This window comes from Semicossyphus pulcher, unplaced genomic scaffold, assembly GCF_022749685.1.
Source record: "Semicossyphus pulcher isolate SPU_LCO1_2020_fin unplaced genomic scaffold, fSemPul1.0.p SCAF_14, whole genome shotgun sequence".
In the NCBI taxonomy this organism is placed as follows: Eukaryota; Metazoa; Chordata; class Actinopteri; order Labriformes; family Labridae; genus Semicossyphus; species Semicossyphus pulcher.
The window spans coordinates 4,954,534-4,980,082 of NW_027211648.1; the positions used below are offsets into that span (position 1 = coordinate 4,954,534).

General features: G+C 41.1%; 2 protein-coding genes across 3 annotated transcripts in view; both read right to left on the reverse strand.

Moving 5' to 3' along the window:
* Nucleotides 1–1,177: 1,177 nt before the first annotated feature.
* Nucleotides 1,178–8,635, reverse strand: rpia (ribose 5-phosphate isomerase A (ribose 5-phosphate epimerase)). The gene is made up of 9 exons (XM_069661645.1): nt 8,564–8,635; nt 7,060–7,120; nt 6,104–6,159; nt 5,743–5,802; nt 5,483–5,547; nt 5,331–5,399; nt 4,646–4,787; nt 3,016–3,115; nt 1,178–2,103 (listed from the first exon to the last, which is right to left on the reverse strand). Exons 1-9 carry the CDS (start codon nt 8,618–8,620, stop codon nt 2,006–2,008), a joined length of 708 nt encoding a protein of 235 aa, XP_069517746.1. The 5' UTR covers nt 8,621–8,635; the 3' UTR covers nt 1,178–2,005.
* A 5,176-nt stretch (nt 8,636–13,811) lies between these two features.
* slc4a11 (solute carrier family 4 member 11) overlaps nt 13,812–25,549 on the reverse strand; it is a 103,836-nt gene continuing 92,098 nt past the window's right edge. For both annotated transcript variants that reach the window (XM_069661492.1, XM_069661491.1), the window contains 5 exons: nt 25,058–25,223; nt 21,737–21,910; nt 19,734–19,929; nt 16,733–16,902; nt 13,812–14,687 (listed from right to left, as the gene is read on the reverse strand). In XM_069661492.1, coding sequence (XP_069517593.1) covers nt 14,621–14,687; nt 16,733–16,902; nt 19,734–19,929; nt 21,737–21,910; nt 25,058–25,223 — 773 coding nt within the window. In that variant the 3' untranslated portion in view covers nt 13,812–14,620. The remainder of the gene's footprint in view (nt 14,688–16,732; nt 16,903–19,733; nt 19,930–21,736; nt 21,911–25,057; nt 25,224–25,549) is intronic.

Sequence of the window (25,549 nt, forward strand, 5' to 3'; positions counted from 1 at the left end):
TACAGCCAAACTTTTTTAGCCGGCTCTGCTGGACAGAATCATTTCCAGATCCATATTTTGAAATGTTAAATTACGACCATCTAACCTGCAGAGTTGTCCAGAACACTTCAGCCAAAATCCTTGTAAAGAGACTTTAAATGTGAGCAAGAGAGCTGAATGATTGATTTTTTTGTTGTAATAAATGAGCTGCAGTAGGACAAAAGGTGACAGCAGACAGAGCAGCAGAGAGGACAAGTTCAGTTACACTGTGGTGCAAAAGGTGAAGTCACTGTAGCCACACAGTGAGAGCATGTTTCAGCAACAGGAAGTGCTTAAACTCACAGTGAAAGGACGGTTTCTCCTTCTCCTTAGGTTTAATGGTTGTTAACCTTTTGGTACATTCTGCAAGGTTCTTTTCTATTCTGCAGGGATCAGCATTTTTCCTTGTTGTAGTTTTTAAGTAAATGCAAGTAAATGTATTAGGGATGAACAATATCATCGGCACGTTATCAGTATCTGCAAATTATGGCTTGAAAATGACAAATCAGTATCGGCAGATGTCATTTTCCTGTCGATATTTTCTGCCGATAAAATGCTTTAATTTTGCCTAACTGCTCAATGATTCCCTAACACGCTTGACCTGATGCTACGACATTAACTTGGGGCGAGTGTGCACGCACGCTGCCTGCACCCCACCTCTTCCGTCAAGCGTGAAGAAGAGTGCAAGATGTACGACAGCTTTTCAAAGTTTCCGAATCGGACAGCAAGCTTGCGATTTGCAATGGTTGCTCAGCTTTGGTCTTGCGAGAAGGGGGTCAAATCTCATCATCCGAGCCTGTCTAAGTTGTATGAATATTACAGTTTTATTTGAAAGAAAATGTTACATACAAATAGGTTTTGTACATAACCTAAGTAAGTAGTTTTCTTCTTCTGCCCAGTGAATGTGTGCATTTTAAAAGCACTGTATTACGTTATTTCTGCATGTGCCAGTGGGCCACGACAATAAGAGTACGCATGATATTAATTCCACTACAGAGGAGACTTTATGATCTCTGCAATTAGGAGAAAATAAAACATGTGCCTAATATATCGGCATCAAAATCTTCAAATCGGCTTTTCGGATATCGGCAAAAAATCCAATATCATGCATCCCTAATATTTCAAACAGCCCACCTCTGTGCTCGGCTGTATGGTGTGTGTGTATACCACACACATTGCAACTTTGAATTTTCAGAGTGTCACATGTTCAAACAACACGATAACCAAATTACAGAAGGTTCACACCTGCACCACAGGGTTTCCCCACATTGTCAGGGATCTCATTAATTTTTGGGGCTTCTTGCTGTTTAAATTAGCATATTAATTAGATAGATTAACTTCCTGAAAAAGTTCTCAATGCTGAAGCGTACAGTTCACAACACTCCCCTTCTGTGATCTAATTAAACAAAAAGACTTCAAGGCATATCAGCTCACAGAGTTTTCATTTGACCAGTGGACTTTAGTTTGCAGCAGCCAGACCGATGAAAACAGTTCAGCGTATGATTATGAGCTTTTTTAGATGTAAGTTTAATGGCATCATTTTGTTTCATAAGACTTAAAATATAATCTCAAGGCACACCTTAGTTTGATTCTGCAGCACCGCAGCGATCGAGACCACATTCAGTCTAATCCACTAATTACAGGAAGAGCCAACATTCCCAGTGAGACCAGGCAGCTGAACTGAGCAACAATTCAAAGTGATTAAAAAAAAAAATACATGAGAAGCACTTCATTTTACTCATCAGGCACCTAAAAACTCACAGAATCAGAAGCACCACACAGGATGAGAAAAATCAAGCGATCCTCCATTTCGTCCGGTTTTGAGATGCGTGAAACGTCCCTGCTACGCTCGTGTCCGGTTCTGCAGGAGGTGCAGCTCGGTCCAAACACGGTCTGAGACCGGCTGTAAATCTAAATGACGGCACTTGTGGGAGAAGTGAGGTTGTTCCAGGGGAGGGATGAGGAGAAGAGGAAGGTTGCAGATTTCTCAGTTGACTCGAGGATCCCGGATCTTCACGCTTCCATCCTCCATCCCGAAGTAGGCCCGCTCAGCCATGCCGACAAAAAGCCCCGTCTCAACCACACCTGAGGACACACACAGACGCACAATTTTGTTGGACCACAGATGTTATGTAGAAGTTTTAACTTTGGGACTGAAGTTTAACTCAGCAGTTAAATCACACGCCCCATGCACAGAGGCTCCATCCCCAAAGCAGCGGCCCCAGGTTCAACTCAGACCCTTGGCTGCATCTCACCACGTTCCTGACTCTATCCACCGTCCTATCGAATGAAGGCAAAGGCTAAAAAAGTAAATCTTCAAAAATAATTAAAAAGTATTTACTTTTGTTTAGAGCCAAAATACAGCCAACAGTTCCTAAAGTATTCTTATACCCCTTTCCCGCCAAAATGAGCGTGTTGACGAGGGTTTTTCAGACCCCGGAAGTTATAATAATAAATGCCAATTCTCTCTTTTCCCATTGCCCGCAAATTTGGAACGATGTTCAAGCGCTGCTCGGACGGAGACGGGCGGAATTTGTAGCCGAGATGACGAGGAGTCGCAGAAGTTACTGATGGAGCATAGCATTGCACTGGAAAGGGGGCGGAGATTAGCGTGATGACACTGGTTTTGTGTTCCCATCCATGCCGGAGCTGAGGTTATAATTACCCGGGTCTGAATGCCGATTGTAACCTTTCCCACTAAGCTAAAAAGCCGGGTGTTAGCGGGTTTTTTTGACCAGTGGGAAATTTGTCTCAACACTCTTTTTTTTTTTTTTAAAGATTATTTTTTTGGCTTTTTGCTTTTATTCGATAGGAAAGCTGAAGAGAGACAAGAAATGTGGGGAGTAGAGCATGGGGGCTGACATGCACAAATGATCGGCAGACCGGGAGTCGAACCTGCGATCAGTGCGACGAGGACTGTAGCCTCTGTATATGGGGCGCCTGCTCTACCGACTGAGCTAAACCAGCGCCCCGACTCAACACTCTTTGATTCGTCACCTGGAATCATCTTGATTGCTGTATGGACTTCCTTCCAGTTCTGGGCGTGCTCAAACTTCCAGTCCAGGATGAAGTTGCTGTTGTCAGTGACCACAGGACCCTGAAAGACAGACACAATTCAGACCTCAAGTACCAAAAATATTATTAAAAAAGTAGAGAAAAAAGTTAATTTTAATTGGAGTCAAACACCGAAGCAAAATGGACTCATCTGAAATGCCGTGATGAAAGGTAAACCGTTTCAGTGAACAAGACAAGAAACTACAGTATATGGTTGTCATAAGGTTTTAAAGGGTAATCCTCTTATAATGCCTTTATTACTGTTAACATTAATACAAAATTGACGGGATGTGATCATTGATTTTTTTCTGTACCAGCGCTGTGTACAGGTCGGTAAAATCAAATGAGTTACTGAGTATTATTTTCTTAGGTCCCGATCAGACAGAGCGCGTTTTGCAGGCTGTAAAACACGAGGCGCACCAAACTGCCTTTTCTGTCGCTGCGCCTTTTTTTGTTTACTGTTGTTGAAGCAAACACCTCATCATCAGCTGTCATTAACATAACCATAATTTTGTAAACTGACAGATCTGTTCCAATTTGTTTTGGATCGCTAAAATACTTCACTTTGTGTTTAATAGATAAGTTATACCTGCAATAAAAAATGGACAGGCGGAGGGCACTTGCTCTGGCTTTGATGGAGGGTGAGAGGCTGTTCCCAAATACATTAGACACAGGGAAACAGAGATCTGTGTGGGTACATGAGACCCTCAGAAAGAGGAAAGTACCACCAGCTGGCCCAAGAGCTTTGCCTGCATGATGACCGTTTCATCTTCATCACCTCCACAGAAGGCCCGCCTCTCCATTCATCCGATTGGACAACGAGAGAAAACGCCAATGACGTCGGGCGCTCTTCTGCTTTGAGCTGAAGTTTTTTCAACTTGAGGCGCTCAGAGCATTTCCCCAAAAACACGAGGCGCACAATGGAACGGAAAAACAAACTACAACAAATCCATCCGCAGCTGCTGGAGCGCGCTCTGCCTGATCGGGACCTAGTGGTATTGTATTGATATGTGATCTGTTGTGGTGACAGCCTGTTAAGGTTTGACAATGTCTGCGTTAAAAAGAAGTGTTTGACTTGCCTGAAGAAACGTACCATTTCAGGACCTAACAGTTTTTATTCTAGTGACTTTGTTTTGCAGTGCACTGCGCCTCAGGATAACACGAGAAAGGTTACAATAAATCTAGAAACAATAGTTTCATTTCAAACTGTATCGGACAAAGGTTAAGTCATTCTAAAGCCTCTATTAGCAGAACACGGCTTCTCAAAGGTTTTACAGTGAACAAAGCACGTTCACCAAGTGATCATGTGGAACTATGTACATTAAACTTCCTAGGTAGAAAAACTGGTCCGCTCTTTAGCACGCACAATGTTTTCAGGCGAAACAGGCAGAAACAATACAAACACAAAGAGCAGGAAAAACAAACACTCCTGTTACTGACTGGATGTGTTCATGTTATGTTTTCACACAACAAACAAAGGTTCTGTTTACATCAATGCTAGTCATAAATCCCCCTTGCATTTATCAAATGTGTTCAGTTTTATTCCACATAAAAAAATTAGCACTCCACTTACTGCTTTACTGACAGCCATCCGCAAGTTGGCTTCCCCTCCGAAGTGTTTGGCTATGATCCTGGAGACAGGAACGTACGCCATGGGGATCACCTCAATAGGGACTCCCTTCTTCCACTGCTGGCCCAGAGCCTTGGAGGCTTTCCTGGAAGAGAAAACAGGGAGTGAGAGCCAAATCTGGATACACGCTTTAAAGCAGATTAATCTTTAGCCCTAGGTGTGCTGGATCTGAATCAGGTGCATGTGACTTGTTTGTACAGAATTGTAAAGAAAATCAGCTATTGAAATAAAGTACACATTCCTCATAAATTTGAGAAGTTACAGAGAAATGTAGAAATAATGGTGTTGTGGTTCCTAGCTGTGTGGAAGAAGGGTGACAACATTCAACAGGCCCCACCAACTGCATATTTCCTTTGGTGCTGAACAGAACCCTGAGGCGCTGTACAGACTAGTCAGTCAACAAGCTTATCATATGCAAAAACCTTTGCTCTTTTGCTTGGCTAGTCAAAGTTGCAACTGCCTCGAACTGCTGCTTTTAAAAGTAAAGCAAACACACAAAAACTAAATCATTACAGCCTCACAAAAAGGTGAAATTCAAGTTTTATGAACCACCTTCTCGGCAGAAAGCGGCTGCCTCTCATCCATCAGATGTATCAAGGTTTACACTTCTCAGTGGAAGAAGACAAACCTGTAGTCTGCGATGACGACAAAGTGCTTCGAACAGCCGGCTACAATCTTCTCCTGAGTCAGGCAGCCGCTGTGAGACAAAGAGGACGAGTTTGAGACAAAAAAAAGGAAGACGCTGTTTAACTTCAGCTGTGTAGATTCGGCGCTACTCACCCTCCACCTTTTATCAGCGTGAGATCTGCGTCTACTTCGTCAGCACCGTCAATCGTTATGTCCAGCTGTGCCCGAGGAGAAGAAGAACAAACAAATAAACTCTTACACCATCTGCAACACTCTCCATTCATGGTTTGTTTTGCGGCGGCCTAATTTTAGCAGCGATCTGCATCAAGCTGACAGGGTTGGAGCGCCAACATATCGGGGGCCCTTCCTCATTTCCAAGCTTTCGGATTCATTTGTAAAAGAGCTCATCGTACCTCAGGGTGCCTGTCCAGATCCGACAGTGTGAGGCCGTGCTGCAGGATCAGCTGGCGAGCCTGTGGGAGGACGAGCAGAGAGGAGGGAGAATTTGTGACGATGGCAAAAACAGCATGAGAAGCACTGAGACAAAAAGCATGAAAGGGGTATTTAAAAATAAGTCATCTTGCATCTCTTGCAAGTCACACTGAACAAACGTGTCATTCATGTTCATGTTTAGACCAAAAAGAAAACATGGTGTGTGGTAATGAGTTGCACTGAAAGCCACTGTTGTTACCTAACAGGGCATTGAGTCAACAGGGTGAAAAATAAGAAGACGTTCTGTTGGCTCGTCAGTAAGACTAAACGTGTCAAACGAACCTGGAAGGAGGTGGGCACACACACGATGTTGAGTTTCTCCTGACGCACTCTCTCAGCTGGAATTAACAACACACACCAGGTTAAAACAAGGGCATCATGAGTTACCATGCTGCTACTTTAATTAGGCTATTCATTAAGCATTTCACTTGTACTGATTTTGCCAAAAAATATGCAATAAACAGTCACATGCACACTTAAGCAGACTAAACTATTTTCCACTTTTGCCATATTTGTAGTATTTATTGGTGCCGCTGTATAAACACATGTTGTGTTCATCAGGTACACCTGATGAATCTAATGTAGTTCAACACAACAGCGCTGCCATGGATTCTGCTTTTATGAAGTTTAGTTTTTGTTGACTCTTGTTTTGTTGAGAGTCTGAAGTGTGTAAATTCAATGATGTTTATTACTGAGGCCGTAGTTAGAGGTGGTGTTGTACTGAACTCAGTTATATTGAGATGTGTCTAATGTTTCGTCCTCCCTATCTACATACATGAGGGGGCCAGAGTATTATTATTAACACCTCTGAATGTAACGCAGCTCAGTGCAGCCCCACCACCAATTATGACCTTGACGCTGAAGTATCATTGAATTAACACGTCTATGACAGCGCAGAAAAAAGCCTGAACTTTACAGGCAACTTAAAAGCAAATCTTATGGCTGAGCTGGTGTATTGGATTACGTTAGATTTTTCAGGTGTACCTAATGAAGTGGCCGGTGAGTGTATATTTGTAATAAGGGCACATTTATAGAAAGCATGAGAACGAAGAATCTAATTTCTAACGTCTTCACTATAACTGTATACATGACAATAAACAAAGGGAAACTTAATATAAAGTACGGAGTGTATTCTACGTTCTGTGACCAAGATATTGTTTGAAAGTCAACAGTCATTTCTGAGACATCAGCTGCCTACGAATGGCACTGAAAATCAGAATGATTAGGGTTTCACTCACCTAATCTGTCCACAGCATAGACGATGGTCGATCCGCTGCCCACACCCACCACCTGGTTGTTCTGTGAAGGACAACGATTCAAACTCAAACTGATTCAATATTTTCAAGCCGGTTTTTCAAACCCTGCCATAAGCTGCTCAAGCAAATCGAGTTGTTACCTGTAAGTTAGCTGGTTTTACATTATATTTAATGCATTTAAGTGTTCAAACAGGAAAAGATAAGAAGACCATTCACCCCTATTATAGAAATTATTTTATTCTATTTGTTTACTTGACAGGGACAATGCACAGCTTCTCAGCTGTACCAGAGTTAGCTATAAGCTCATTTGCATCTGTAGTCTCTGGGCAGGAAACAGAGAATACAAATATAATTACACATAAAAAAACAACACAATTACCAGACAGTACATATTCACTATACAACAAGATTTCATGACAAAACACAACAGCTGTTTACGTTTATGTGTGATGGGTACATGATTAGGTTGATTTTAACCATGCATGCATTAAAAATCATTAATCCAAAGCTTTGTAGTTCTGATAGAGAAAGCTGATCTGCCAAACTCTGATCTGTAACGCAGTCACCTCTGTGAGTCTTCCTATCTGTCCTCACATTATTAGAGCGCAGTGATATGAACTCTTTTAGTAGGAGAGGAGCCGGATTATTGATCACTTTGTACAATAAACTAGTATCAGAAAGACACACAAGGTTGTCAAAGTTATTAAATTACAGCCATTACAAGGGAAGCATTCATGTTGCAGGGCTGTTCTCTTTCCTGATACATACACCAACAGAGGGTGATGTGCGAGGTTAAATTGCTAATTCAAGCATCTGGAACAGGCAAATAAAACTCCTCATGCAGTCTCTAAATTTACACTTATTATGCACTGCATTGCGAGATCAGTGTACAGCTCTGTAAGCTCCTGTTTCTAAATTCAGGCAGTTTAAATAATGCATAACATGTAAGCGTTACTACGGAAGCCCTTAGCGGACATAGATTTTAATTACTCGAGATCGAGGACGAGTCGAGTTCTCGAGAAAACGACCAGAAATAACTCGTTATCACGGGAAACGAAGTAAATATAATGTATGGATGCATGTCCGCTAAGGGCTTCCGTACTTATCTAACTATTTGTGTTTATACATCCGTTCAAAGTGCACTGACAGTCTTGCTTACAACTAGAACATTCTGCAACATACAGTTAGCACAATTAGCTCTTAAAGCTCTAACAAAGTTATCCAACTATTCTGGGACAAGCACGCGTAACACTGAGTTAATTCCCTCCATTAACGTGCACGTTGGATATCAATTTAGCAGGCTAGCATTCACTTTCCAGCTCTGTTTGAAATAGCTAACTCTGCTAGCATGCATCATCTGAGCCTATAGCTAAAATCACAAATTAATATATTTTAGTTAACTGCTAAAACGTTTAAACAAGCTAGCCAGCTGTTTACACATAATGACATGTTAGCTAACAGCGACAGCATCAACTGTCCTCCGTACCTGGACGTGGTTATCCACAGCCGCATAAGCAGCCAGTTTCTTCGCCTCCTCTGCCATGCTAACAGCAACGGACTGACTGAACAGACGCACGTGTTTGCTTCTGAAGAGAGATGCCGCCAGCCTCCAGGGGTGCATCTCAACGCTGTTATTTGACGTTTCCTCGCCCATCGATCCTCCTCTGGACCGGAAGTTGCTCAGTGCTCGCCATCTTGCTGGCCGTCGCAGAGCCCAAGGGATCATTAGGTTAAGACTTTAAGCCCGGTTCTCCGAAACATGAGTGATGTTATCTCACTATAACAAGGAGGGTGGTCAAGTGAGATACAGGATGTTGAAATATAGGGTAATAATTAACTCCAGTTCTCTGAAACACTCCTAAATTTCCTAAAATGCACTTAAAGGAGGAGAGTACATATATATATATAAAAAAAAGATCTATAATACTAAAACTGACATAGACAAAGACAAATATCGATCTATAAACACACTGTAGTCGCTTCAGATTGACATTGTGGAACCAAGGATGTCTCATTTGGACAGTCTCGGCTCCTCCATCCTTGCATTTCGCCCTAACATCTCCTTCTTAAATTAGAGCTAAAACTTCAGGAAAAGACGTGTGAGGGGAGTGAAGACACATGATAGCTTAATGAAAAGCACCCCTTATCTCTGCTCGGAGGAGAGCAGAGATAAGGGGTGTCAGAGAGAGTAGGATAGACTGTCAGCAAGAAACACCTTTTTATTTTTATTATCATTTCTATTCAGTCACATGTAAATAAATAATATGAAGTCAGAAGTGGTTGTTGTGCCTCTAAGTAGGATACAGTACACAGAATAGATACAGACTACAGGTGCAGGTTCAACAGCTGTTAAGTCGACTGACAGCTGATCCATCTGGATGCTGCAGAAGAGCAGAGGAATCCAGCTGAGAGGTGATCTAGACCCGCCACGAGAGTCTGATGACCCACAAAGACAGGCCGCCAAGAGAGACAGACAGGTTTCCCCCAGCACCAGGAAGTCAAGATGTCGTTCTCTTCTCATGTGACTTGGACAATAACTCCTTGTTGTCTTTTTGTGTTACTTAAAGTACATTTGATTGAATACGTCTTTTAAAAACCACATTACATTATCAAAGTTATTGGATTTGCATTAAGAATCAGTGTAGCAGGTAATCTGCAGTTTTTCCTGAAGGTGGCGCCAGAGGAAAAGCTGTGCGGTAAATACTGTATGATGTAACCGGTTCATCCTCTTTGGAGCATGAATGTTCTCAGCAAGTTTGATTACATTCCTATTGCATTATGTTTATTGTTCTTTCAACTATCCCATGTCTTTTTTTTTTTTTTACATGCTTTATTTTATAGTTTTTGTCATTCTGTAAAGTGTTAAAGTGATCCTAATCTCAAGGGACTTCAGGGTTAAATAAATACGTTTCAGACAAACATTTTGTGTGCAACAAATTGTGCAGTTTTAAAAGAACTGGTGCAGCCACTTCCTGTCAATGGGAGTCATGTGTTTTTAATAGGATGTGCATGAGACATAGATTTAGCTCTGTAAATCTCTCCTTTCCTGTAAGCTGTCCATCCTGTACTGTCTGTTGTCTCTATAAGCACGTTTGGACTCTCTCACTATTTGTATGTATATGTAGTGATTTGTGGAGTTCGATATGGTCGTCAAATTTCAGTCCTGATGCCAACATGTTTTCTTTTTTCAGTACCTTGTTTTGGAGTATATCACCTTGTTTATCTACATGACCCATTGTTTATCTGAATGACATGGTCAGATGCGACATTTAGTTGAAAAATGAGCATATGTACACAATTTCTGCTTAAATAAAATACAGTTTATACAGAAATAAATACAGAATAAAAAAGATCACAAAGCTGACCTGACAAAAATGCCAGCTTTGAGTATCTGACCGTTTTGTTTTTTTACTTGATTGATTGATTGATATCTTTATTGTTAAAACAAAAGTAGACAAAAAAAACTGAACAAGAAAAGCATTGGAAAATATGAAAATAGAAAATAGAACACAAAGCAAACAGGACGTGTTCGAAGTAGGATAAAGTTTACACTTATTTTTTCCTACCCCTTATCTACTCTCAACTATTATAACACAAACACACACCCTGTGTCCATAGTAGAAACAATAAATACATAAATAAATTATCAATTTAATAAGCTATGACAATCTTTCCTCTTCTCTATACCTATAGAAAATGTTTTTTTTGTAAAATCGTTTAAACAGAATTAACTTTGAGTTCGATGTTCAAACAGTTCCACATATTCAGCACACAGATGGTTCTGCACTCACTCTTCATTGTTGTGCGAGCACAGAGTTTCTTAGTTTAAAGTTTCCCCTTGATACTAGTTTTAATGCATTTGGTTGGTTCAATAAACAGTGATTGTTGTTTTGAAGTTGATCACCTGCTTTAGATTCAAACATGTAAAATATTTATATGTAATTATGTAACTATTTAGCGCTTAAAGGTATAATAAGTAGGATTTTCCTTGAAACATTAAATATAGACTTTTACAAATATCATATAAATCATCACTTATGGGCCTCTATACATGTGTGTTGTGAGTGTGTGTGCAGACCCTTGTGAGACCCTTCCTTCTGCATCTATTCAGGAGGGGCGCTGTTGTGGTTCCCTGAGCCAATCACAGCGTACAGGTGAGTGTGGGAGTGGTTCATATTAGCAACTGGGGCCCATTCAGAGCGGTGAACATGACGAAAGAGCGACGCAGAGTTGGCCTTCTTTCTGTTGGACAAGTAGGTGCCTCGACCGGGCTAGCACAAAGGTAACTGGTGTTTAGCATGCTAGCGCAACGGTAACCGGTGTTTAGCATGCTAGCACAAAGGTAACCGTGATGCTGTCGGTGTTAGCTTGGTGGGGTGGTCGTGACGAAGAGCCCAGGTGGAGGGGCCCAGTTTGAATGTGTTGTTGACAAAATGCAGGAAAAATCCTCCTTATTAAACCTTTAACATGTACACCTTTGTTGAGATACCTTAGTTAAAAACGAGCAATAGCTTCAAACTCTACAGAACATCAGTTTTTATTCTCTCTAGTGAAACTATTCTTAATAGAGTTGGCCCTATAAAATAAAAAATAAATTCAACGTCAAATTTATCGTGAATCAAAATGTCTCGGGGAAATGTTGGCCTGGCAGTGGAGCTAGAGAACTTGACAGGAGGTCAGTAATATTAGAGGTAATCCTTCTCTAAAGACTATAAATAAACACTGTGAAGATGTGCAGTGTTTGCCGTGGTTCAACATGTCTGACAGGCACCTCAATAAACACAAGCAAAGACAAACATTTACATCACTACTACTTTTTATTTGGCAAACAGCTTGAGATAGTCTCTCTTTTTCAGTGTACAGTATATATATATACTATAATAAACCAACACATTCTGTTTGATAACCATTTTTTTCTCATTTTTACATATTACAGCTTACAAATATAGCTGATCTTTTTGACAAAATTACAGATTCTGTTTGACACCTAAATTAATATGCTATATAAAAATCCACACATCTTTACATTCATGATTAGAAAAAGTAGGCTATATGAAATCAGGGAAAGAAAAGAAAGAAAAAACCAAAACACCACAGTACGCAATTTTTCAAACAAATCCAATTAGGAGGAGGGGAGTCAAGGTTTCACAGACAGAGTCATATTTATTTCACTCTGAATCCAAAGTCCTCTGAGAGAAGTTTGCTGCTATTCCAAAATCGTCAGTACAGAGAAGATATCAAGGAACAACAACAATACTGTCACATAAGAAGAAGAATGGTTAAATCTCTGTACTCGCTCCAAAGTTAGAAACTAATACCTTGCCATGGATTATAATGGATATTTGATAGAAACTAAACTTTGCATTGCAAACTGTACATATTACTTCATACCTCACAATCTCTCTCTTCTGTCACTAGTGCTGCCTTAAGCCTCAGTCCAAGGATTATGCAAACGCCTCAGAGCTTTCCCTTCATGCTTTGCTATCTCGGCATGAGACATCTGCTTAAATTGGACATCTTTCTCACATCTGTAAGACAAAGTTGAACAAGACTGCATGAGGGAGCTGCCATTTGGAAACTGGGAGAGCAACTAAACCGTGATGAAATCCGGCGCCGGGAATGCCTCGTTGGCAGGCAAACCTTTTTTTTTTTTTCTTCCTGAAAGTGCGCGATAATTGAATCGGAATAGAGCTGTTTTTGTACCGTGAGGATGCACTGAAAAGTTGCCGTGTGAGAAAATATAGCTGGCCTGTTTTTTCGCTTCGCTGGGAAACCCGAATCTCCCCAGTGAAGTGTTGTTTTTATACACAGTATTGCTGAATATTGAGCATTGCATTCGGTTTACTGAGATGTTACTGTTTGACTTGCTACTTTTTTTCTATTGTAGGATACATGACCATTGGCATCACATTGTAAAAAACCCAGTGAGTCATGCTTTAAGCAAAACATTGCTCGGAATTGTACTTTTTTTTTTTTCTCTTTTTGTTAAATAGATAACAAGATAATCTGTCCAGACGTCTGGATTATTACATGACAACGTTTGCAAGCATCGATCTAATCATAACATCTAAATAGAAAACAAGACCAGATTATTCTAAAACGCATCTTTGAACACGTGTTCACAAAAATAAAAATAAAAAAAGGGATGCATTTTCGTTGAACCCAAACCACAAATATATATTTTTTTTGTTTCAAGTTGACACGTTGAACCTTTCACCAGACTTTCATCGTTCCCAGCAATGCACCAGAACTGTGTTGGTCTTAGACATGGAGCTGGAGGGGGGTTTGGGTATGTAAACACAGCGGAAAAGCCTGATGTAAGACAACACACTGAGAAATACAACAACCAGTAAGTGTGGAATGTAAAGGAGCAAAAAACAGAGAAGTATAGATCTCTTTCCAGTTCAGGGTAAACACACAAAGTATCATAAAAGATAAACTGTCATCATGATAAATAAATATTGTATCTTAATTAACCTAAAATACTTTTCGTATATTGCCATAATATATTCTAATATATTTATAATTTGATAAAGATTTCACTAGATGTTTTGGTTTGTGCTGTCGTTCTAAATAATTACATATATTATTTATACCTGTGGAATGTATTCTGTTTTTCAGTACTCGAGTTCCACCTTAAAAAAAATGAGGTTTTCTGAAGAGCTGGCAGGAAGCGGGATGAAGGACAGATTAGGAATGTGTCCATGACACAAACACACACACAATCTCAAACACACACACACACACACACACACACATATGCACGCTGGAATGATTCTGAAAGTAAAAATGTCCTTCGTAGAAAAAGGGGGCATCGCAGCTAAAAGATGCAGGAATGTTAATGTTGTAACACCGCACGCTGACAGGAATACAACAGATTAATCTGCTGCGGCCTCCATGCAGTGTTCTAACCACTAAATTAACTCTCGGAAAAGTATTTAAGTGCTCATCAACACAGTGTAAGTATGTCAAATTGACCCGAAATGACAGCGTAAAAACACGACGTGAGTGCAAAGTGTCACAAAGAGATATTGTTCATACTTACATTGTGCCGTTACACCTGTCTAAGTACTCTACTGGCAGCGGACTCACACAGTACTAGTGAGTACTTTAAGCACTTACCCATAGCTTAACACGCAGATGAAACGTTAGCATATAATGTAAAGGTGTGAGAGGAGAACATGGAGGTATATGGCACTGAACAATCTGACAGGGTCAAACGGAGGTGAAACAGGGAGTTCTGGGCGGTCCTGTTTTTTCGGTTTTTCCCCAGAGAGATGCTGTCTGTCCATGTCCGGAAAACATTTCCCCTCATCTCTCCTCCTCACCGACTTCCCGCATTTCCAGTGCTTCACCTGTAAGAATGTTCTTATCGGATACAAAAATCAAAACAGTCGGTGTTTCTCCTTCCTTTTTTTGCTTCCGTACAGTTTTGCATTGAAAAATATGTTTGTTTTTTTTAATCCTCATCTCTTTTTTTATTTATTTTTTTGAATTCTGGACGTCTCTTCTGGGGTTCCAGAACTGGTGGTTCCATCTGTAGCTACATGTGTTGGGCATCCATTATGTCCAAGTATTTGGCCTCAATGATATGAGGAAGCACGTTGTTCCTGAACAAAGAGAAGACAGAGGGTTTGTCAGTTATTACTTGTAAGACGAGCAATGAGGAAACAAACTGAACATGTCGGATTTTATCAGAGAAGATTCATCACTTCCTGCTCAGAAGAACAGGTAAACAATAGAGCAATTCAACCGTACAGCCGCGGTTGATGTACAAGAATTTATGTGTCCACAAATGCTTTTTGTCTGTGCAGGTTCTCAGTCATCCAGGGCACGCTCATTCTAAGCTCCAAAAGGCAACTGGAGCGAGAAATTTCAAGCTCCGTCCGCCAGTCAGTTTAGAACCGATGAGGCCTTTTGGATGAGAGGTGAAGAACTTCAACCAACTCCAAATTGCCTTTTGGATCAAGCTTAGAAACACAAATACTTCAGTTGTTGCCTTAAGATACCTATAACCGTTACATTGTTGTCTCCAATGCAGTTCAGTTACAGTTACAGATGTTGAGGTTGCACAAGCAAGGTGATAATCCAAACTGTGCATGATGGGTCCAAAACGGCACCGTAAATTTCGTGTGTCTCAATGACCGCCAATATCAACGATTACTGTCAGACGTGCGGCTTTAAAAAGTATGATTGGAGCAAAGGAGGAAGTCAGTTGAAGTCCACTTGAGGTAGCAGTTAGTGTTGATGGTTGTGTCAAACCATAGACTGTATAAAAAGATGGACGACATGACAGCTCCCAAAAAAGCCAAAACATTTCAAGCGCCCCCTGCTGACTGGCTGCAGTATAGCTCATAAAGCCCGCCTCTTCCATGTTAACAGATGGGACATGAGTCGTTATTTGATGCTGTCAAAAGGATGACTGACAGCTCTGTTGACAAATCCGGCTCCTGCAGCTGATCTGTTCCGGATTAGCAGAGTGAAGGACGAACGGCGACAGGAGACGTAACTAAAACAATCACTACAGTCATTGAAGTTTCCATACCTGTGAACTTTAACCTCAGACCAACACAAAGAAGCTGTTCTGCTGTTAAACACGCTGACGAGCTGGATCCTTGCTGTTTTCATCGGTAAATTAAGTGTGTGTTTTGCTAGCGGAAGTGGCTACGGCAGCTCAGCCCGCCGATCTGTACTGCGCAGCTCTGGCTCCAAAGGAGCGCCCGTCGCGTCGGTGTTTTGGCTTCAGTTTTGTAAAATGAGAGCAGATGGAGACACGTCGTCCATCTTTATATACAGTCATTGTGTCAAACAAAAAAATCATGTACTTTATCCAGCACGAAGCAGCAGACAGACATAGTTAGTGACAAGCTGCCGAATATGGAGACAGATATTTCCCTGAGGAGTTGGTGGAGACCAAAACAGAGCTAGAAGGAGAGTGAGTGTTGGACTAACATTCACCAGGTCCCCAGAAACACAACTTAATGCTGATATTGCTCAGCGTCTGTTGGAAATAGGCAGCAGTTTGTAAAGATTCACTAATATCGGCACAGTTATTGTAATGAAACCCAGAATTTTCAGAAAACTGAAAAGCAACTTTTGCTAAGTGTAAAATGTTCTTCTTGGCCGAGCAGAAATCGATCCAAATATATACTGATGCCTCTAACAAGAAAAAAGTTTATCTCAGTCTAACAGTCTCCCAAGTGCATCATTTTTTATTGAAGACAATCGACTAGTTTGATGCAGCGTGCGTGCCTGGTAAATTATTCTGCGAATGTACAAATATCATATATAATGTACCGCACCCATCTGCTGTCAGTACACAGCATGTTTGGTTGGACTGTGCTGATGAACTGCAGCACAGATACTTGCAGCCAGATGTTTCCAGTCAAAACGCATTCAAACCTAGACTTTAAAAACATCATTAAGAGAACTAGAATTGTCTGTGTTATTCTCCTACGAGCGGCGGTTTAGGGAGACATGTGGTTATGACAAAAACAGAATTAGTCCCCAGATCGTGCTGAGGCTGAGATGTGTTTTCATGCAGAGGCAGATTCAGGTCAAACACGGCACTCGTTACCTGTGTGCCTCCTGAATGTCATCCTGCTTCAAAGCACTTGAGAAATTCATTTTGTGAGACTAAATTGCTCGGTCGTACCTGATTGGAATTAGCAGGATCATGAGCAGAGGGAAGATCATCTTCATGTACGGTATCGGGTACATGCCAAACGTGCACAGCACCAGCAGCTGCATCATCTGCAGGAAGGTGAAGTAGTGGATCTTTCTCTGGGGCACTTTGCGGATGTAGTGGGTGGGCGGGTAAGACGTCTGCGGGAGGTGAGAGGAGGATCAGGACAGATTAAAATACAATCTACCCTGAGGTTCTTTTCCTCGCTGTCCTCAGGTCTCCTGCCGTCTTAAAGAAATGACTCAGGGAAGTGGACGGCCCACACACGTCCAAGAAGTGCTCTGCAGCTTTTCCATCATAAATAACATTTAGCTTTCAGAGGATGCTGTCTTATAAAGAACAATAAGTGCATTTATAAAGCGAGGGTCGTCCTGTGTGAAGGAAGCTGCTGATATTATTTTACACCTGCGCTCGATAAGATCTGTATGTAAAAATAGACCTGTCTTTCCAGTGGAAGCGGAGCTGCCACAAAAACAAACTAATCTCCCCCCACTGATCTGGTGTCAGGTACAAAAGCTGATAAACAACTTCACAATCTTTGTTAGCACCTGCAATCATTTTGAGAAACATGACTTATCTGGAGCGTTCAAAAAACAAGACTCAACAGATCCCCGCTCTCCACAGCTGAAGCCTGTAAACGTGTGTAAACGTGTCATGAGACTGAAGCTTCTTGTTAGGAACAGATTTTCACCTTGTGATCTTCAGCTGTGAGTCTGACCTCTCCCTATGAAGAGATTATTGTCCTATTTCTACGACTATTATAAGTTTAGAGTTTGTGAAGCACATGAAACATTTTATTACACCTTTTTTAAATTTGACTCATCACATACGAGGCTTGACATGGCCTGGCACCAGAGTATTTAAGTGAGCTTTTAACGTGTTACTGCCCAAGAAGGCGTCTTAGATCAGCCGCATTGTCCTGCTAACTTTACCAGAGTCGAGGTTGCGGTCAAAAGGCGATCAAGCTTTTTCTGTAAAGGCCCCTCAGCTCTGGAACCGTCTTACATCCTGTCTTACAACACATTTTTACAAACGTACCTTTTTAGCTGACAGCTAATTCTATTAGCGTTCTGGTGTGGATACGTTAACGTTTTTGTATGTTACTACCTTTTGCTTGTTGTATTTATTGTTTTCTTTTATACAGCCGTTAAACTGCATTCTGTATTTTGTGTTTTTTATCTACATTTGTGATCGTCTCTTTGCAGTTGTTTCTGGAAAGCACTTTGCGCTCCTGTCTTGAAAAGTGATATACAGATAAAGTATTGTTATTATTATATATAAATGTTTGAGGACTTTCTTTGACTGACATTGACCTTCATTTTCAAAATTGTAAATAAAAGTGAAATACAAAAATGACTTTTAACCATAAAAAAAAACGTTTAAAATTGCCATTTTATTTTGAAATCTGAATTTGACCTTTATGTTGAATATTGTAAAATTTAGTGACAAGATAAAGAAACTTTTTAGTAAGTATAATAGTCAGACTAAAGAAGCCGCATGCACTGAAATACAGCTCCGGAAAAAAGAGACCTTCTTCTCTGGTTCTTCTATTTATTTATCGGTTTGTGTTTGTGTAAAATGATCTTTTGTTTATAACATTTCTCCGACTTCCAAATCCAATATTCTCACCGAGGTCTCTTATTTGCAGAAAATAACGACTGGTTAAGATAATAAAAATATGTTTTTCAGACCTCGAGTAACGCAAAGACAACAAGTTCATGTTTAAACAACAGAATACTAAAATCCGTATTTGATGGAATAAACTGGTTTTTAATCACAGCGTTTATGCATCTCTGCACGCTCTCCACCGGTCTGTCACAGAGCTGCTGTGCGACGTTAGGCCGCTCTTTGTTCGATGGCTTGTGACCGTCCGTCTCCCTCTTGATCACATTCAGGAGGTTTTAGGGTTCAGATCTGGATTGGGCCGGGCCGTGAGATGCAGAGAGAGACTCTGATTTAAGGAACATTTGGAGTTTCTCTCTCATGTTTTTCTGGAGCTGTATTCACATTTTTCTTGTCGGTTGGTCTTTTGCTTTTTTTAACTTTAAATATCCAAACAAAGCCTGTGTTGTTTAACGTTTTCCTGAACTATCAACAAGATTTCTAAAATGACATGACAGGATTTTTGTGTACTTTGGTTTAAGTCAAATTTTAAGACATTAAAAAACGTAATAACAACAAATAAATCTCCTTCTAAACGAAATCCATTTAAATGACGTTGTTTTTTCCATTTGCCATCTGTTTTGTTTGATTGTATTTGACCTATTTGATCAAGGTTTAAAGTAGCTAGTGATAATAAGTTAGTTAGTTAGTTTTATAGGTTGTTCATTATGCTGTGAACACATGCACTATTTACATCTAGACGATGAGCTAGAAAAACATACATATTAATGGTGTGATCTTAGTACTGGGGCGGCTTTCCTCTCGCTTCAGAGAGCGTATGAGGCTGTCCCATATATCACATTTCTCCACCGTGCCTCATGTGATTGTTCCATTATTTATTATTGTATGTGAATAAACTGAGCTGTAGAGGAGGGGGGGGGCAACATTACATGTTCTTGAACAGTTACCTCTCACTACCATTTGGAGGCGCCAGCGCGTGAGGTTACGCAGCACAGTTGAGGGGAAAATGGCAAGTGTTGCTTCGAGCAGGAAGGTTAAATCGGACACACGGGAGGAGAGACACTCAGAGGAGAGATCCTGTTTGTTTTGGGGAAAGTGTTCTGCAATGTTTGATTTGATATTTAAATGTAACTGAGAAGTAAAGTAATAACAGACGATGGATGGAAGATACCAGACAAGAGAGTAATGACAATTTAAAAGCTGCTCTGTCTGAATTCTCTAAACCCTTCCTACTTCTTATTCTGATTAGATTAAAAGACATAAAGCATCATTCGACTCTCTGGTCCGTCTAGCAGCGGGCACCCATTCAACCGTTTGATCTGCACATCCGATTGATCCGATCTCTCACCTGCTCCTTGAGGAGGAGAGCCATGCGGTCGCACATCTGGTTCCCGTCGATGGAGGTGAGGGCGATGTAGAGGAAGAGGCCGTACAGGACGGGTTTGGGGATCCACTGCAGCGGGAGGGGCAGCAGCAGCACCGACACGCCGATAAAGATGTTGGCAGTCAGAGACGTCAGCCGGGTCTCCTTCACCTGGACGATGCTGAGGAGACACACACACACACACACACACACACACGCACACACACAAAAACAAATGGTGACTGGAGAGCACACAATTGTTTAATACAATGCAACAGACAACATTTTCTCCAGGATTTTCTTATCAGTGTTCCGGCACATTTTCCATTTGAAAGATTATCAATATTTCTGACCAAATTCAAGAGTTTGAGGGAAATGCACGTGAACAAAATAAAGTCATATCCTGATTTTACTTTCGCAGACAGTATTTAAGCCTTGTTTCTTATGCCTGAGCCACAATGAAAGATTTTTCAAATCTTAACAGACGTAGAGAAATGTGAGAGAGCCCACACATGATGATATATAATCACAGATTTAACAGTTTTGCTCCTGTAGTGTGTGGAGAGCAACGATTACGCCAAAACAGCAACACCACACACTTACAGATTCATTCACCAACAACCGACTCGCAAAACTCTGGCGCTCAAACGCGACTTTAGAGTAAACAAACATCCACGACGACGGGCGGGAAGAATTGCCGATGATTGTTTTTGGACTTTTTACTGAAAAGTCAGGAAGAAAAAAGAACAAACTGTTGATGAAGTGGTGGAGGCGGCGTGAACACAGGCTCTACATGTTATGTTATGCTTCACGTTTGCTTTTGTCACCATGGCTGCGGTTGTTGCGCTTCCTCCTTCAGTCAGCTCGCTTCACAATTGGCCCATTTGGTTCCACGTGACGACTCACAGAAAGCGTGCTCGGCTGTCCTCGGGGTTTCCCACCACACAACAGGATGACCGATCGTAAATATTGAACATGTTTAATATTTATGATTTGAAATCACTCTTAACATCCCTCGCACCAAAGCACCATTTTTAGAACCATCAAAAAATCTGCTTACTTATTATTTGCTTATTTATTTGCTTACTTTTGTCTGAACGGGGGAATCGGGCCCAAATGTCTTGTAGTGCACACTGCTCTAGTTAATCTTAATAAATAAATATAACATACTGTCTTAATGGCTTCTTCAGAACTCTTAAATTGATTAGAATCAAGCAATGTGTTCTTTTGAACAGCTGAAACTCACAAACTAAATATGCAAAATGAAGCGTTGCCTGAATTAGTTTTTTCTAAAGGACACTGTGCTTTGCTAATGTGGCTCCTAAACTTTTGAACTCTCTCCCTTCAGGCTCATGATCTGTAGACTCGTCCAAAAAGCAGTTCAAAGTCTTCCTCTTTAAACTCGCCTTTGTGTCGTTTTAATTTATTTATTTTGTCTTCACTCCTCTCGAGTCAGTATTTTATGTCTCTTTCATCTTTGTTTATTTTTATTTTGGAGCGCTCACTGAGATACTGCTCTTTAAAAGGTGCTTTAAAAGAGAGTCAATTTACTTTTTTAATGTTGTCACATTAAAAAAGGTTGGAAACTGCTGCTTAGACAGAAGAAAATGAAACTTCCCGACCTATAAATTGCACATTTTTCTACATCCAGTATCTCTAATTAGATCTCCTCCTCCTCCTTATAGAACATGGTCCCCTATGCCCCGTTTATCACACTTGATTGTTAAAGAAATCCTGCGTATGTGCTAACTATAGCTTTTAGCAAGTATCTGTGTGGGAGGAATGGTGAATCTAATCCTCTCATCTCTTAAAAACTCCCTCACCTCTTCCACCCGGAGAGAAAACGGTTAATTACGTAGTAATCATGCAATCAGGGAAGCGCGGGATACAGTAGCCTGCAACACAAAATTACAGTCGCTGCATGCTCCGAAGACGACCTTTAATTGAGCGTCTGATTAGCGCCGGCGATGAGAGGGCGGGTAACTCACGTCTCATAGAGGTGCCCCCCCTCCACGCGCTGCTCCACAAAAGCCAGCTGGCGCACATGGAGGGTGGAGTGGGGGAAGGCTGCGTGCATCCAGGGCAACCCCAGCACCGACATCAGTATGTTAATGAGCCCGGAGAGCATCAGGTCCCAGTGATACGCTGTGCCCTTCAGCAACCTGGGGAGCAACACAACTGTTACACTCTGCAGTCAACAACAACGCACTGCAGCAACACAACTCACCTAAAGCACATAGAGATGTAGAAAACAGGTTTGCATGAATTATTTCACACACAGACACACAAAGATAGAGATGGAAAAAGAAGATTTGCATTCAGTAATATTCAGAAGTAAACACACGCGACAGCAGCCACCCACACACTCAGCACAAAGGGCATCATTCTCCTAAGGTTAGCACTGCCCTTCAACACAACCTGAATAAACTCGCTCCCATGTTTCACTACTTATCCTCGTTAAACATACGTGGAAATCCACGTACGTGTTCATGCGTTCCCTCATGGTCTCGATACGAGGCAAAGCATGAATCAATATGTCACTGATGATGACATCGTAAGCCGAGCGTGACATTACAGTAACTTTACAGAAGAGGATGACTGCGACCTTTATGAAGCCACAGATCGGTTTTTCTGCACAAGTTAGTGAGGGATCACTGGCATGCACCTTCACTGGCTCTGTGGCCGGGTCTGTGTGTGTGCGTGTGTTTGGTGTGTGTGTAAATATGTGCTTCTGAAAGCGTCTTCCAGAACAGGTTCACCCTAAAACTGTGCATAGGTCGTTCAAAAGGTAAGATAGCATCTATCACAATCATTTTGTAAAGAAATAAAGTTACACTGATTATACTGAGGGCTGCATGGTGGTGCACAGATCACAGCTAGAAGGTTCCGGTTCGAATCCCGTTTCAAACACTGGTTTGGACGTAGCGGGCCTTCCTGTGTAGAGTCTGCATGTTCTCCCCGTGTATGTGTGTGTTTCCTCCGGGTACTCCGGCTTCCTCCCACAGTCCAAAGACATACTCGTGAGGTTAGGTTCATTGGTGAGTGTGTCTCTGTGTGTCAGCCCTGTGATCAGTCCAGGTGTAACCGCCTCTCACCCAATGACAGCTGGGATAGGCTCCAGCCCCCCGCGTCCCTAAACAGGACAAGCGGTATGGATTGTATATATTTTGGTGTCTAAATTAATAATTCTCTTTTATTTTCACATATTTTCCTTCAATTAAAATGTGGTTGTTAATGTGTAAGTGATAAAAAGTTTAAATGACAGGTTAGTGTATCTCTATTCGTATAAAGCAAAACATTTCAGGTTATTTTTCTGTCCGTTTAAAGAAGAAGAAGACGGAAGAAGATGTACGGCATTAATCCCCGGGGAAGGGGAAATTCAAATCCTGCCTCATGTTTGTGCCTTCACTGAGAGAGAGGACGGTGGATAGTGTCGGGAACAGGGGAAGAGAGAGCGGGGATGACACGCATCAGGAGCCCGAGACTGACACATCGGGGCCTCTGTTCATGAGATGTCTAAATGAAAATCTCATTTTTTTATTTACACATATTTCTCTTCAGTAAAACTGTATGAGTGATTAAATGGTTCAACAACAGCTAACTGTATGTTAATTCCCATAATAATGACATATAGTTAATAATTATAATTAGGGCTGTCAAAGTTAACGCGATAATAATGCGTTAACGCACATTCCCTTTAATGCCACTATTTATTTTGACGCCTGATTAACGCACGCACATTCTATTATGATGACCCTCCGCCTGCCCCGTAGTTTGGGTCATCAGGAAGCGATGCAGCTGTAATGTTGTGGATAGCGAGCAGAAACAAACCTCTGTGAGCAGAAATGGATAAAGAAAAGGGTCAGCCCCAAAGCCCTGCTCGATGGTTCTCTCAACGGTTCTCTCGACAAGACAAAAGTTATTTACTGTCGATGTGAACGGAGTTACCACCGGAGTACGTCGAGTCTTAAATACCTTGCTGGAGAAGCACACAGCTGATGCAGAGAGCACCAGGTTGTGACACATGGATTTAAGTGATTAAACTTTGACTAAAATGATGTTATTTTTACCTCCTATTGCAGACTCAATGACTTATTACTTATTACGGTCGACATGCCCGTCTGTTGTTGCTTCAGTCTTGCCATGTTATGCTTTCAGCATATTTTCTGAGCATGCAGAACCTTTGAGGTGATTCTGTAGAATATTCTGGACAGTATTTGTCTCTGTTTTGGAATGTTGCAATAATAATAAACATACATTTGCAGAAAGGAAGCATATTTGTCCATTCCCATGTTGATAAGAGGATTAAAAATATCTCTTTAAGGTACATTTATAACAGGTAAAAAATGTGCGATTTATTTGCGATTTAACTATGGATGACCATGCGATTCATCGCGATTAAATATTTTAATCGATTGACAGCCCTAATTATAATAAAAAACAAATAGATAAAAAAAGAACAGATGCAATACAGGATCTCTGCAACCATAGACAACTTGGCCAAATGGTTCCACAAACATCTTATTTGCAGGCAACAAAAAAATATCAATCAAATAAAGGAATGCACTCAATTAAAGAAACAAAGGTAGGAACAGAAATAGCCACAGCTTCTGTCTTATTGTTGAGCTTTAAGGTTGGAAAGAAGGCGAAATGTAGTGAATTCTGTTCATTAACCCTGCAGCTAACAGAAGCTTTGATTTCTTTTAATTTCCAGTTTGTATTTTTATGTGTAGAGTAAATATAATCACAACAGTACACCTTATAAAACACCAAGAGAATAGTGAGCAGATAAACACTCCTGAAAAACACACTTTCATGTTGGTTTTTTTGCCTTCCAGCGACGTTAAGATCAAATTAATTTCTGTCCAACAAATGCAGATGCAAATGCAATTCTGTCATTATAGATTTCCAGCGTTGGGCTGGTTGATGGCTGATGGCTCCATGTTGGTCTGTCCAATGCAAATTTTAAAGAAGAGGGTACAAGCTCAAAATCGTGCTTTGGCTCTGGGGCTTCTTCAGAGCTCCCTGAGTCTGACAGTTTGACTCAGATGTCAAGTTTCTGGCTCAGTTACTCTTCCCTCCCCATCAGACCGGCAAATATTTGGTTTCAGCAGATCCAAAAGTGGGATGAGTGGATCCCCAAAGGTCTTTAGTGGCTTTTTGACGAGTCATAGACAGAGCTTAAGCCAGTTAAGGCACCAGAATGAATCATCTTTGACAGTATAAACTTTTCTTTAATTATTAATGAGGTCATTTATAAGATGGAAAAATTATTGAGCTGGGTGGTTGGCAACACTCTTTGGCTCTACCTGTTCTCCGGAGCGTTGGTCAGCGAGACGACGATGTTCTGGTCGATGAAGATGAGGAGGGCCAGGAGGAAGCCGAGGCCCATGGCGCTCAGGACGTTCATCGCTGACAGCCGCTCGAATGGAGCCACGCTGAAGGTGGGACGGTTGTGAACTTTGAAGACTGGAACTGTTTGGAAAAAGTAGAGAGAAAATTACAACTGGAGTCAGAAAAATTAGTCAATCAATTACCGTAAAATCCAGAATATAAGACGCTGTCTGTAAAAAACGTTTCGATAGCTATTCATTCATGAAAAAACAGTTATTTCAGCACCATTTCAATTTATTTTCATTTAAAAAACATCCAAAAACACAAATTACAGCCTGCCATCTGTTTTCACCATGTCGAGTTTGCAACCCTGCTAGCTACCGGAGTGGTAGTCGAGCTCAGCCTACGGTAACATTGATAGTTGTGAGGGTGGCGGCTGCACACGCGATCATGACGCTGCATGTCCT